At 35.2% G+C, this 14168-nt stretch overlaps 2 protein-coding genes across 2 annotated transcripts in view; both read right to left on the reverse strand.

The window, feature by feature from the left end:
* Positions 1–409: 409 nt before the first annotated feature.
* sdad1 (SDA1 domain containing 1) lies at positions 410–8162 on the reverse strand. The gene is made up of 22 exons (XM_016552558.1): positions 7939–8162; positions 7442–7546; positions 7250–7348; positions 6963–7073; positions 6800–6871; positions 6548–6648; positions 6393–6450; positions 6115–6189; positions 5257–5358; positions 4896–4965; positions 4606–4709; positions 4454–4511; positions 4252–4310; positions 3598–3674; positions 3386–3483; positions 3183–3259; positions 2522–2648; positions 2315–2406; positions 2036–2223; positions 1836–1920; positions 715–876; positions 410–585 (listed from the first exon to the last, which is right to left on the reverse strand). The coding sequence occupies exons 1-22, from the start codon at positions 8026–8028 to the stop codon at positions 541–543; spliced, it is 2055 nt and encodes a 684-aa protein (XP_016408044.1). The 5' UTR covers positions 8029–8162; the 3' UTR covers positions 410–540.
* Positions 8163–9246: 1084 nt separating this feature from the next.
* Positions 9247–14168, reverse strand: part of LOC107740220 (tyrosine-protein phosphatase non-receptor type 13-like) — a 74918-nt gene continuing 69996 nt past the window's right edge. Inside the window, exons 40-48 of the mRNA XM_016552567.1 lie at positions 14037–14143; positions 13819–13874; positions 13299–13396; positions 12987–13135; positions 12163–12253; positions 11629–11966; positions 10576–10791; positions 9685–9747; positions 9247–9596 (exon numbers count right to left, since the gene is read on the reverse strand). Coding sequence (XP_016408053.1) covers positions 9519–9596; positions 9685–9747; positions 10576–10791; positions 11629–11966; positions 12163–12253; positions 12987–13135; positions 13299–13396; positions 13819–13874; positions 14037–14143 — 1196 coding nt within the window. The 3' untranslated portion in view covers positions 9247–9518. The remainder of the gene's footprint in view (positions 9597–9684; positions 9748–10575; positions 10792–11628; positions 11967–12162; positions 12254–12986; positions 13136–13298; positions 13397–13818; positions 13875–14036; positions 14144–14168) is intronic.

The raw sequence follows: 14168 nt of genomic DNA on the forward strand, positions 1-14168 counted from the left end.
CTATTTCAGTTAAACTATTAAAGCAGCACTATGTAACTTTTCTGTGTTCAAATTTTGCTAAATGTATATAATGAGCGAGTACATCGTGAATTCATCTTCCAAACCGCGTTTTTGTCCTTATTCCTAATCACTACGGTACACTTATAATAAGTACTTATATTTGGACTATTGTAGCCTGGTCGGGTCGTCACCGCTGCGGAGTAACACATACCTGCGTGAATCGCCATAGACATAAACTTAGAGAAGTAGCTCCGGTTGGAATGTTCTTCCGCGGGATGTGTGCAGTTCTGTTTATTAACCGCTAGAGCGCCAAAAGTTACATAGTGCTGCTTTAAGGGTGCAGTTTGTCCAATGGGCTATTTGAAGATTGCATACAAAACAACAACAACAACAACAAAAAGCAACAAAGTTTTAAATGTTTAAATGGTTTATTAAAAGGCAACATGAAAATCCACACAGCCAGGAAGTCTGAATATTGTCTTCCTGTACACAGAATGGTCCGCACAGATCAAATCAGCTCCAGTCCGTCACAGGTGAGAATTACTTGTGTTTTCTCTTCTTCAAGAGTGCATCTCTTAATGCGATCTGAGAGGAAAATCACTATTAATAAGAAATACTGCAAATACCCAAATACAACACACAAACTGAAGTTTCATGGTAAATTGTACAGATTATATCTAAAGGTAATCCAAATGTGAAAGCAGCAAGGTTCACCTGTTTTTCTCTGAAGGAGCGTTTGCCTTTGGTCCTCACATTCTGACTGTGTTTCATCATGAGGAAGTTCTTTTTTCGTTTCTTCTCTTTGTTACTGGTGCTGGCGAACGGGTTTAGCTTACTCCTCTTTTTAACAAACTCTTTCCTATCTGTCCGCCCAGCCTGAGAGCGAAAAATGTCAAATATCAACATTTTAAACATTTTAACTTTTAACCTTGTTTTTCATTGCTATGAGTAGCTTAAAAAAAAAAAAAGACAATTAATGTGTTTTCTTTTCTTCAACATATATACATACACACACATAGGCTATATATATATATATATATGACCCTGGAGCACAAAACCAGTCTTAAGTCGCTGGGGTATATTTGTAGCAAATGCCACAAACACATTGTATGGGTCAAAATTATTGATTTTTCTTTTATGCCAAATATCATTAGGGTATTAAGTAAACGTCATGTTCCATGAAGATATTTTCTAAATTTCCTACAGTAAATATATCAAAACTTAATTTTTGATTAGTAATATGCATTGCTAAGAATATTCAGTTTGTTCATTTATTTAGATGGTGTATAAATCTCAAATTCCAAAAATTTACCCTTATGACTGGTTTTGTGGTCCAGGGTCACTCACACACACACACACACACACACACATACATACATACATATATATAAAATGGCTGTCCACCAACGTTTACCATCCAACCTGGCAGAACTGGAGAGGATCTGCAAGGAGGAATGGCGGAGGATCCCCAAATCCAGGTGTGAAAAAGTTGTTGCATCTTTCCCAAAAAGACTCGTGGCTGTATTAGATCAAAAGGGTGCTTCTACTCTAAATACTGAGCATGTGATATTTCAGTTTTTTTTTTTTAATAAATCTGCAAAAATGTCAACAATTCTGTGTTTTTCTGTCAATATGGGGTGCTGTGTGTACATTAATGAGGAAAAAAAATTAACTTAAATGATTTTAGCAAATGGCTGCAATATAACAAAGAGTGAAACATTTAAGGGGGTCTGAATACTTTCCGTACCCACTGTATGCTAGAATATATCTCAGAATTTCAGTTTAAAATGAATGTAATTATATAAGTATTTTTTATTTATTATTTCCACACTCACCATGGCTGTTGCCAGTCGTGTTTCTTTGTCAGATTTGGGTTTCTTGTGAAGACGTTCAATGTCTCTTAGACTAAGTAACTCGCCTCTGAAGAAAAAAATGTAAATCACCACTTAATTCATTTAATGACTCTAAGTTTATACAAATTCCTGACATAACGTTTCTAAAATCCTTTCAGTAAGGAAACATTAACACATCCTACCTCTCCTCCTCTTCATCACTTTCCACAATCTTCCTCTTCTGTCCCTTTCCGGGTGCAGCGCTGACCTCTTTGGCCATCTGAGCGACGCGGATCTTTTTGAAGTCGTCCTGCGTGAGGAGTCGACTGGTGCTGACCGCCGCAGCTTTAGCTTTGCGCTCGTCCTCCGGGACATTCTGGAATTTCTCAGCCTGACATTCAAAAACACAAAACGGGTTCATATGCATCATTTTCCATCATCACAATCAAATCAAGCATTAAGTCAAGTGATAAGATCCTCACGACTTCTGTTTGATCTTCATCAGAGGAGTGATGGACGTTCACCCACTCGCCATCTTCATCATCCTCACTCATGCTGGCGTTCTCCCAGCCATCTATGAGAAAGAGGAGATTGGTCAGAGATGTTTCTGATTTCGGGAAAAATGTGTCATAAAATCACATAATACTCTTTGCAATAATAAGCTAATGTTAATACAGCTTTTCACACACCTTCATCTTCCTCTTCATCTACTATCTCCTCTACTTCCAGCACCTCAGCTCCAGGGATGTAGTCTTTGGCCTCCGATTCTCCGTAGTTCTGGATTTTGGCCTTCTTGGAGGTTTCTGTGGGCTTCCCCTGATAACACAATAAATGCAAAAATGTACTCAACCATACAAAAGTCTGGGGTCGGTAAGATTTTTTTATGTTTTTGAAAGAAGTCTTTTATTCTCATCAAGGCTGCATTTATTTATTATCAACAATACAGATATATTGTGAAATATTATTGCAATTTAAAATAAATGTTTTCTATTTTAATATATTGTAAAATGTAATTTATTTCTGTGATGCAAAGCTAAATTTTCAGCACCATTACTCCAGTCCTCAGTGTCACATGATCCTTCAGAAATCATTCTAATATGTTGATTTACTGCTCAAGAAACATTTCTTATTATCGATGTTGAAAACAGCTGTGCTGCTTAATAGTTTTGTGAAACCTGATATATTTTTCATTTTGATTAAACACAAGTTAAAAGGAACAGAGTTTATTTCTGCCATTTATTCAAGACTGGGTTTAATCTGTTGATTAAAAGTCAATTCGATTATAAAAATGTAACTTTCATCTATTTAATAATTGTATATTTCTATAATTGAATGTTTTCGGCTTCTCACCCTGTCTCTTCTGTGTAGCATGTGTGGATTGAGATCTCTGAAGAGCTGGATAAGACCTCTGGCAGACATCACAACATCTGGAAGATAAAGACAGACAATATTCAAAGCAATGTCAATCAGTCTATGCTGATATTATCATTTTATACAAAATAAGTAGCATCTAATGAAAAGACTATGATGAATAATAATAACAAACGGCATACTTTTATCTTTGTGAGATTTGTACTGTGCGAGATCTTGAAGCAGATCTTCAGACATCGAGAGAGGACAGCGGGCAACCAATTCTTTTATGGCGTTGATTCTGTGATATGAGGATGAACAAGAGAGAGCTATCATGAGAAGAGTAAATTACAGTATTTAGCATTATACAATTTCACGTTTCATTGTATTTGAGTCAGATTTACACAGCGCCTACCCAACTGTCATGGCCTCTCCTGAATTTCTGTCCGTAACAAAGTTATTGGCGATGGTCTTGATGACTGGCTCAATGATCTGTAGACGGAACAGTAATTTATTCGTTATTATTTAAACTTAATTTGCTATTATTAAAATGTTAGGGTCAGTATGATTTTTGAAAGAAGTCTCTTTTGCTCACCAAAGTTGCATTTGATGAAAAATACAGTAAAAACAGTAATATTGTGAAATATTATAATAACTTAAAATAGCAATTTTCCATTTTAATATTTATTTAAAATGCAATTTATTCCTGTGAGGCAAAGCTGAATTTGCAGCATCATTTCTCCAGTCTTCAGTGTCACATGATCCTTCAGAAATCATTCTAATATGCTGATTTGCTGCTCAAGTAACATTTCTTATTATTATCAGCATTGATTTATTATCAAATGCTTACTATTTTTGTAGAATACATGATACATTTTTCAGCATGCTTTCATAAATGTAAAGTTTAAAATAAATAAATAGAATTTTTTGTAACATTATACATTTATTTATTATCACTTTTGATGAATTTAATGCATCTTTGCAGAATAAAAGCATTATTATTATTACTTAAAAAAAAATGTGATTAATGATTAATTATTATAACAAAGTCCTCATGATCAGTTCTTACCTCAGGAGGGACCAGCTGATGCGACGCCTGGGCGGCACACAACAGAACTTTGGTGACCTCTGAAAGAAATCAAATGAACTAACATGAAGAGATCATAAACGCAGCCTCTGAAGATTTGAGTATTACATAAGAGACGCTCAAAAACACTGAAGTGAATTACACATTACTACTGTAAGTGTTTCATGAAGATAACAGTGTTTACCTCTCTGATGAGGCTGAAGGAAGCGCTGGACAAATGGATAGAAATTAAAGAGGAAAAGCTGTAAAACAGAAGCAAAAACAGGTTAGAGTAACTCATGGGAAAATATTAAATTCTAAAATGTGCAAGTTGAATTAAATGTACTTATAAATGACCTCATGAATTCCCACAAGTCTAGAGATGAGCTCCATCATCATGATCTTCACCTCAAAACGTTCGTTTGAACTCTCCAGCTGCTTCAGGAGCTTCTCTGCGAAATCTGAACAACACAGATATTCATTTCTAATCGAGGTGCTTTTATAGAAAGTGATTCACAGTGACAGTTTATGGATCAACCCTTGTGGGTCTGAACCTGCAACCTTTCAGTTCCCAGATATTTCACCTCTTCATTACATGATCATTATTCCAGGTTTTTTGTACTCTGTCAGTGTGAAAGGCTCTTTACCTTGTGGGTCGTGGATCAAGTGGATGGCGGAGAAATTAAAAACCTCCACTTTTTTCTTCTTTTTATGTTTCTGAGAAAGCAAAAAATGAAAATGACACATTTAGCCAGGATTATTATAGTGAATTTAAACTTTCATTACGTCAAAGAGAATATAGTCTAATTGAAATCAAATAAAATCATCTTGATGTACTAAAATAACTCAAACTAAAGCTGAAATAAAAATAAACAAACACAAATATATGAAATTGACTAAAACACAACAAATTAAAATGAAAATATAAATATAAAAACAGCATCTAAAATGACACTGAAATGATCAAACAAAACACTGATTTGCTGATTATGAAACACAAGATGTAACCTTGAGGACTTTCATGGCTTTCTCTAGCTTCTTCTTGTTTTTGGACGATTTTTTCCCAGTGGAATATCGGACCATTAGATCTCTGGTTGTTGGCCCATCGTCCTGCAGAGGAAACGAAGTATCACTTAATAATAATTTTTATTATTTAAAGTAGACTACAGTTCACAAATTTGCGGTTGGTAAGATATTATATTGTTTTTGAAAGAAGTCTCTTATGACCATCAAGTCTACAATTAGTCGATCAAAAATACAGTAAAAACAGTAATATTGTAAAAAATTATTATAATGTAAAATAACTGTTTTCTATTTCAATATATTTTAAAATATTATTTATTCCTGTGATGCAAAGCAGAATTTTCAGTATCATCCCTCCAGTCTTCAGTGGCACATAATCCTTCAGAAATCATTCCAATATGCTGATTTGCTCAAGTAACATATCTCTTATTATTATCAAAACAGTCATGCTGCTTAATATTGTGGAAAACCACGATGCATTCAAGATTCTTTGATGAACAGAAAGTTAAAAAGAACAGTATTTATTTGAAATAGAAAGCAGAATTTTCAGTATCATCCCTCCAGTCTTCAGTGGCACATGATCCATCAGAAATCATTCCAATATGCTGATTTGCTCAAGTAACATCTCTTATTATTATCAAAACAGTCATGCTGCTTAATATTGTGGAAAACCACGATGCATTCAAGATTCTTTGATGAACAGAAAGTTAAAAAGAACAGTATTTATTTGAAATAGAAATATTTTGTAAAATTATAAATGTCTTTACTGTTACTTCTGATCAATTTAATGCATCCTTGCCGAATAAAAGTTCTTTTAAAAAATCTTTACTGTACTTCTTGTACCTCAGATTCGGAATCACTGTCTTTCTTTTCATCCTCATCTTTTCCCAGGAAGAACTTCAATCCAGCTACAAGGATCTGAGAGGAGATGAGATTTAAAACATGCTAGAAGAGGTCATAGTGAACAAAGTTACAATATAGTGTATGATAAGTAAATAACTTGTCCTTAAAAGGATAGTTCACCCAAAAATGGAAATTTTTGAACAGAAAAAAGTTACATAGTGCTGCTTTAACTAATGTTTTAATGCTGGAGAAGATTCATACAAAGCCAAAAAATGTACCTTTGTGACTTTGGAGAAACAAGCTGTGGTGATGACGTTCACAGTTTTGGTGTCATTCCTGATAGGTTGATGTGGGAATGGAAAGCAGAGTGATTGCGGATCATACCTAATGGCATCATATTATGTTACAAAGACATATCTGTTCAAGGACTCACCAGATGTTTCTTCTGTAAAGCTCAACCATCACATCTAGAGAGATCTTGGCAGCAGTGGGGTTTGAATCCCTCAGCATGGTGTACATGAAGTTCTGCAAGGTCTGAGCATTTATGTCAAAACTATGGGTATGAATCTCATGCAAACTATCAACATGTCAATGAACAATTCAGTGATTAAAGGGTAAATTATGAAATGCTGCAGTCCTATTATGTGACTTGATGGAAAATGAATATTATGCCCAAGTGACTTACCGTGTTCAGTTTGTTGTTTTTGTGCTTGGCATTGATATTTTTAATATCGGTCACAATATGGGTATATAAAGTCTGAGGGGACATAGGACATTTTTTTTTTAGCAGTAAGCTTTGCAATAATTTAAATTCATATACTTAAAACTGCACTGCAAAATTAACAGACCTTCCGCAAAAGTTTGTCATGACAGCGCAGCAGCTCAAAGAACAGCCCCAGAAGACTGGTGGGACTGATCAGATCTTTGTTCCTCAAGAGGATGAGAGCTTTACAAAACGTCTGAAAGAAAGGTTCTCTTTAGAAAACAGACCTTTAAACATTAAGAACATCTTCTACCCTGAAAGACAGACTATCTTGAAATGTATAGCTAGTAAACTCTACATACTAACTGTACTGAATGTCATTTAAGTAAAAAAAAAAAAAAAAGTCAGCTAAACAACAAATGTTATTCACACCATTCTTAGATCTGGCTCCAGCACCGTATGATGGTTTAAGAGCAGATCAGTCAGTTGCTGTGGGAAATCTGACAGCTCCTCTAAGTAACAGTGTCCAACCTGAAGACAAAATCACAATCAGCCAATAACACAACAGTCGAAACACGCTGAAATAAATGAACATGGAAACTCTAAGAGAAAACACCTCCATACCTGAGCCAGAAACATGACCAGCTCTGCCAGGTCTTTGTTGGATTTGTCAGGCTGATGTTTAAAGATCTCCACATTTGACTGATAGTGACGAAACTGTTGCAAAAACTGCAATAACATCAAATTAAGATCATTTAGATTATATGGACCAAGGGTTAAGACATTTACTCCGTAGAATTAACAAGTATCTATTTTTAGTTACTAGTAATACTAGTAGGAAACCAATCGCTGATTAAATTAACTACAGACCCCATCGCTGTTTATTACGAGTAATAATAGAATAGTCACTCGGTGTCACTATTTGATTAGTCTACTGAACAAACACTAGCGACATTAAAAATGATACGTTACTATTGGATTACTTACTGAAAAAAAGACTTCTAGTAAAATTAAGGTAAGTTTAATAAATACATGAACAGCTTGACGTAGCGTAATGTCATGAAATTCTTTGGTTTACTAGCGATCAGGCTAGTTGACAAATCCAGTAGCAAGTTATTTACCTCCTCTGTGTAGGACTTCGGATCCCTCTTGATCAAATTTTGCAACTGTGGGAGGTTCGTCGGTAATTTGTTATTGTGACGACCCGACATTTTTGGTTATTTTCGAATGCTAAGCGTCAAATAATAACGTTTGTTTGATTATTTGATTTGATTATCCCAGCACCAGCGTGGCTCATAAGGAGGTCGCCATGTTGCCTTCAAACTACGGAAAGCCTGAAAAGACATTCCGGTTTTCAGACGCGTCACTACTACTGGTGGTGCTTCGTCAAGATTCGAACCCGTTGCGAATCATTTGTTTCGAACCAGTGAATTTACAGGTGCTGCGTCCCAGTACGTACGCATACTATCCGTCCTAAATAGTATTCGAAATTAGAATTAGTATGTCCCACGCAGGCGTCCCCAGCGTGTGGTATTTCGAGCGCTTCGAAACAGTGAATCATTTGATTCAAATATTCGAAAAGATTCGTTTCCTTCATGTAGCTCAGAGGTTTTTAGCGGCCCCGGTGGACATTGGAGGTACTGCAGGAGACCCATTTTAAAGTCGGCATATTTTTTCCGGTGGTCTGAATAATTGTTTGTTAAACTATATTAACTGAAAAATCTATATTTTATGTTGTTTTGCTGCTGGTTGTTTGAGTTGCGAGTTTCTGCAGCCTCTGATTTAGAATATTAGTATTTTATGTTTCTGAGGAAAACATCGATGGAAATACAATCAATTCTACCCGAGTCACTTCAATTGATACAACTATACCTGCTTAATAGTCTAATATGTGTAAAAAAAAAGAAAAGAAAAAAAAGACACTTTTTGCAATTGGGGGCACTAATAAATATGAACTTAATAGACAATGTTTATGTCAAACCTAGTAAAACCTGAATGCATCCAAATAACATGAAAGAAACATAACTCGAATAAATAAATACATAACTGGCACATCATTCATCACAGTAGCAGAAATGGTAAAAATACAAAGATTAGAGAAAACCATAAAAGGCATGATATTCTTTTATTTACAAATTGCAAATTGTCCAGTATGTAACAGCTTTAAAACATATCAACAGATTTCATAAGATAAATATCACACTAAATATAACACTTTAAAATGTCTTCGATTACCACTGGCACTCAGTGATTTCTAAAAGATTTACAAAGCAAATACTGTCTGTATTCTGTCAAGGCAACATTTCCAGCATCATTTCATTTAAAATGCACAAGAATAATTTTGTACCACAAAAAAATATGAATTCATTTCTTTTTTATTTGATCCAAAATCTTTAAGGAATCTATAAAAACAGTTTTTTTGTACCAAAGAAAAAAAGATAAATTATCAAATAAATGGTTTTAAAGAAATAGCAGCCAATGGTCAAGAATGTAAGCGATAAGAATACACAAAATTCTGCAAGAATTGTACACGTCACTGACGTCCAAAACATCATAAGACCAATTTGTTCTGACGAGGTCAAAGCCCCTGATAGGAAAACGCAGAAACTGCTTCCAGACATTGTGATGACTGAAGCCGCTGGTATCTTCAGCTGATCTCTCGAGCCTGTCAGAAGAGCAGGAAGGCAGTGGGGTCCTCGCTTTATCCTGAGAGTTTCTCTTCTGCCTGCAGACATCTGAGCACATACAAGATGACCTGGTAGCAGAAAATGTATTGTTCCTGGAGAGGAAAAACAGCAAATGTTACACGCAAAAAGACAGCAGAAGTAACCTTGATTTAAATGCGTAGATCATTATAAAGCCGTTACCTCTGTCTGCACCATGCCCTGCCTCTGCAGTCTCATGGTACGGACCACATCTGATATGTCAAACTAATGAGAGGAAATGTCCAGAACATATGATTATTACATATAACTTCAATCATCACATTAGCTAATAAAGTATGTTATATAATTTTGTTTATCATTATATTATATTGCTTAAAGGTGCTATAAAGCATTTTCATCCATTTCATGAACTTTTGCCATTTAACTTCAATTACTATTTATACAATGTATTATATCATTTATTTAGTTATTATAAAGGGTTGCCATAAACAAACAAATGAAAACAGTATACTTTAGCCATACAAACTTGTGATTATTGAAAAATAACGAACTTTTGCTATTTAACTTCAATAATTGATACAATTTATTTGACCATTTATTTGGTAAAGTTACTTAAGTTGTACTAGAAACATACAAACAAACAAATGAATGAATGAATTGATTGTATACTTCAGCCAGATAAAAGTGATTCTTGAAAATTAACTTATTTAAGCTATTTAACCAATTATTTATTCAACTTATTATATCATTTATTTTGTCAAGTTATTTCAGTGTTACCAGAAACATAAATATATAAACTTAAAATGTATATTTCACCTAACAAAAAAAAAAAAAAAAAAACTAACTTGTCATTTAACTTTAATTATTATTTATTTTATTTATATAACATTTATTTATTTATATAACAAACACATAACACACACACACATATATATATATATATGGTATATGTCAGCAAGACAAAATTGTGTTTCTTGAAAATGTATCTAAATTAAATTTTTCAAAATAATCATACATTTGTAATGTACAAAACCTTACAAATATAAAATTCAAGTCAATTGTTCAAAGAATAAATGTATATATGACACTTACATCTGCATCTTTGCTGATGAGGCCAAGAACCACGTCTATACAGATGAGCGTTCCTGATCGGCCAATCCCTGCACTGCAGTGGGTGATGATGGGCCCTGATTGGTGTATGTGTCTCATGTAGGAAATGAATGTCAGGAGCTGTTCTGGTTGAGTCGGGGTTCCATGGTCAGGCCAGCCTGTGTAGTTCAGATGAGTGACTCTCTGGATTTCATTAGTCTGCAAGAGAAAAATACACATGCAGATTTTTGCAAACATCTGTGTGTATAGGTGTATTTATAAAGATATACAGGGCCTAAAACTAACTTTCTGCCACACCTGCCAAAATTTTTTTTTACCGGCCATGGAACTCTTTTTGCAAAAACAGGCAGTTATTACTACTACAATAACTAAACATATTTACAATGTTTTTAATTTGTCCTGTTGGTGCTGGTGCATTTTCCCTCAATTTTACCTATTAATTATAGCCATTCAACATTACAGTATAATTGAAAGCCATTATTTTTAACATTTAATAGGTTCTGAAATATATAACAACTTTTAATTTAAGTGATTTTACATATTAATCTTTATTCAAGCTATAAAAGTTAATCAGCGACTATAGAACAGTCCAAGGATTTCTCTTTTTCTTTTGTTCTTTGATTTACATCAATGACAGACTTCAGCAGGTTTCACTTTAAAATCAGTGCTCTCTCTTTAAAACCTGATGCATATGACGCGGATCTGACACATATCCGATTTTCTCCCAACTCTTTACGGTCATTTATAACTCATTTAAGACTCCGTTTACAAGGTAGCTCGCCAAAACCGCGCATTTTGACATAATTGTGTTTTCGTGCGTTGAAGCGCTACTGGTGCGCTGTCTGAACCGGCTCAGCGTATATGTGTACAGCCGAACGCGCAGCCTTTCAAACTATAGGCCTACTTCACTGCACCGTTTAGGCGGCGTAACCCCAGGTATGTGTCGCCGCAATCTCAGGTTATGAAGAATAAAGGCATTTGGCGCTTGGCGAGTGTTAATTTTAGGCCCTGAAGATATATATAACTGCCTCTCACCTGGATGTCTTTGACTTCTATGAGCCGGATGACAAAGTTGTCCAGGTGCTGATCTTTGACCAGTGTGATCTGCAGCCGGTCGTCCACCATCTCGGGCGAGCGGGGCGTGTCGGGCCAGTACCTCTGGCATTTCACCTTCCCCCCCTCTACTTCCTGTGTCATCATGGCGATCACGTTGGACTTCTGCTCCCAAACCATTTGCCAGAAGTCCCCCAGCGTGGTGGGCAGCGGCCCCTGGCATGCGATGTACAGGAAGTTCTCGTCTTTCACAGGCATCTTGATGAAGTTGGCATTGATGTAGCCGCCATCCTTCCCCAGCATGACCCTGGTTGTGTCGACTGAATCATGAAGAAGAGAGATTTAAGTCAAATCAAGTTGCCTTCATTTCTACAGTGCTTTATATAATACAGATTGTGTCAAAGCAGCTTCATAGAGATAAATAGGAAAAGAGTGGAAATCAATTACGGAAATTAATATACAAAAAAGGTCAGAGAAACATGCATTGTTAATACGTCAGTGTTTTTCCTAACTCACATGGAACGATGTTCTTGTATCGGTTTTTCTTCTTGTTCTCTTTAGTCTGACCAATCAGACAATCATCCAAGGGGCGCAAATTCTGCAGGTTCTTTGAAAGAAAACAATATGCACATTAAAATGTATTTTGTATATCCATATTGGCATCAAAGGCTACATTCATGCCAATAAATAAATAAATACTGGCAAACTTCAAAATGTTGGGATCAGCAATAAATGTTTTTGAAAGAGGTCTCTCATGCTCATCAAGGCTGCATGCATTTATTTGATCAAAAATACAGTTAAAAAAAATTATATTGTGAAATATTATAATAATTTAAAATAGCAATTTTTCATTTTAATATTTATTAAAAATGTCATTTATTCCTGTGATACAAAGCTGAATTTCAGCATCATTACTCCAGTCTTCAATGTCACAAGATTTAATCAGAAATCATTCTAATATTCTGCTCAAGAAACATTTCTTATTATTATCAATGTTGAAAACAGTGCTGCCTAATAATTTTATGGAAATACTTTTTTTCCAGGATTTTTTTATGAATAGAAAGTTCAAAAGAACAGCGTTTGACATTTTTGAAACATTATAAATGTCTTTATTGTCACTTCTGATCAATATAATGCATCTTTGTTGAAAAAAAGTATTAATTTCTTTCAAAAAAAAAATAAAAAAATAGTGGTGTTAAACTTCTACACATAAAAAGTTCAAATATGCATGAAATAATTTAAGGCCGGTTTATAATTTCTTGTAACCGAAGAAAATGTTCTAATATAAAAAATACAGACTTTATCTATACGTATATAGTACAATGAAACATTTTCTGTACCTCAAACTCTTGCAGAGGAACTTTCTGTTCCAGCAGGCCTCTCATCATGCGGACTATAGTGTTGAGGTTAGTGGATGTATAATGACCGTCAGGAACCACTTTAACCAGAGGCAGAGACGTCAACTCTTCCCCAGTGACAATGGGTCCATCTGAGAAAGAGAGAGTGAAAAGAACAAGTGTAGCATCAACAACGAGACAACCCAATTCAATGAGTAAGATCTGAGCTTTACAACCCATTTGTATTGAAGTACAATAAGAAAACGGTCCATTTCTCTACGAGAAACAGAGTGGTGGTTTCAACAGCTGACTGACCCTCAGTAAATTTAGAGCTGATGTTCTCCATCGGCAGCTCGTCACTCCCCCATGTGATCTCATCCTCATCCAGCTGACCCGACGATGACTGCAGTGCACTAAGAAGAGAGGGAGATTTGCTCAGAACAAACCTGCAAAATTAAATCCTGCTTGAGGACATAGCTGTCAGGTTCAGTCATTCTTGTAGATCACACAGTACAGCATGAATGAATAACACAATTCGACAAACAACAGCAGACTTTCATTGCGCTTTCATACTGATTTACAGTGAACTTTTCAACAGTAGTGTACATCCAAACAATATTTAATCTACTCTATACTGTATAAAGTGCTTAACTACAAAAAGTCTGGATTCAGTCATGTTTACTGAATAGAAAGTGTTTCAGAAAATCATATTGATTAATAGTAAAATGCACTGAACTTTCACTATATTTTCTGAGTTTAAGCTGAACAAAAACATACACGCTGCTGATGTAAAATTATTCGAAGGGTCATATGAAAGTAGAATTGTTTTCCTCACCTGTCGTTGAGTGGGTCATCAACATTTTCTTCCTTCCACTCAGCCTTCCGAGACGTCTGAAGACAGAAGAACATAGCATGTAGTTCAGATAAACAGATGCATTGTTTTAAGTCAATAATATCACCTCAAAGTCCATTGTTATTAGATCAGGTCTTATGAACGCAGTTTGACTGCTGTAAAACTGCAGATATTCAAAGTTTGATTACAGATGGCTGTACCTCTGGGGAGTCTTCCGGCAGAGATGAGCCGTCACAGTCTGTGTCCTCTGATAGGTCACCACTTCCTTCTGTTCCCTTCCCTTTCTCTAGAGAGCCTGTGTCATAGTCTAGAACACACACACACACACACAC

The sequence above is a fragment of the Sinocyclocheilus rhinocerous genome, unplaced genomic scaffold (assembly GCF_001515625.1).
Source record: "Sinocyclocheilus rhinocerous isolate Xijiao unplaced genomic scaffold, SAMN03320098_v1.1 scaffold405, whole genome shotgun sequence".
NCBI lineage: Eukaryota > Metazoa > Chordata > Actinopteri > Cypriniformes > Cyprinidae > Sinocyclocheilus > Sinocyclocheilus rhinocerous.

Coding starts and splice junctions, on each gene's coding strand:
- sdad1 (XM_016552558.1), bottom strand. CDS start 8,028: ATGTCGGGTCGTCACAATAACAAATTACCGACGAACCTCCCACAGTTG. Junction 3,675..4,251: donor ATCAGCTGGTCCCTCCTGAG/GTAAGAACTGAT, acceptor TTCCGTCTACAG/ATCATTGAGCCAGTCATCAA. Junction 877..1,835: donor CACGACTGGCAACAGCCATG/GTGAGTGTGGAA, acceptor TTTCGCTCTCAG/GCTGGGCGGACAGATAGGAA.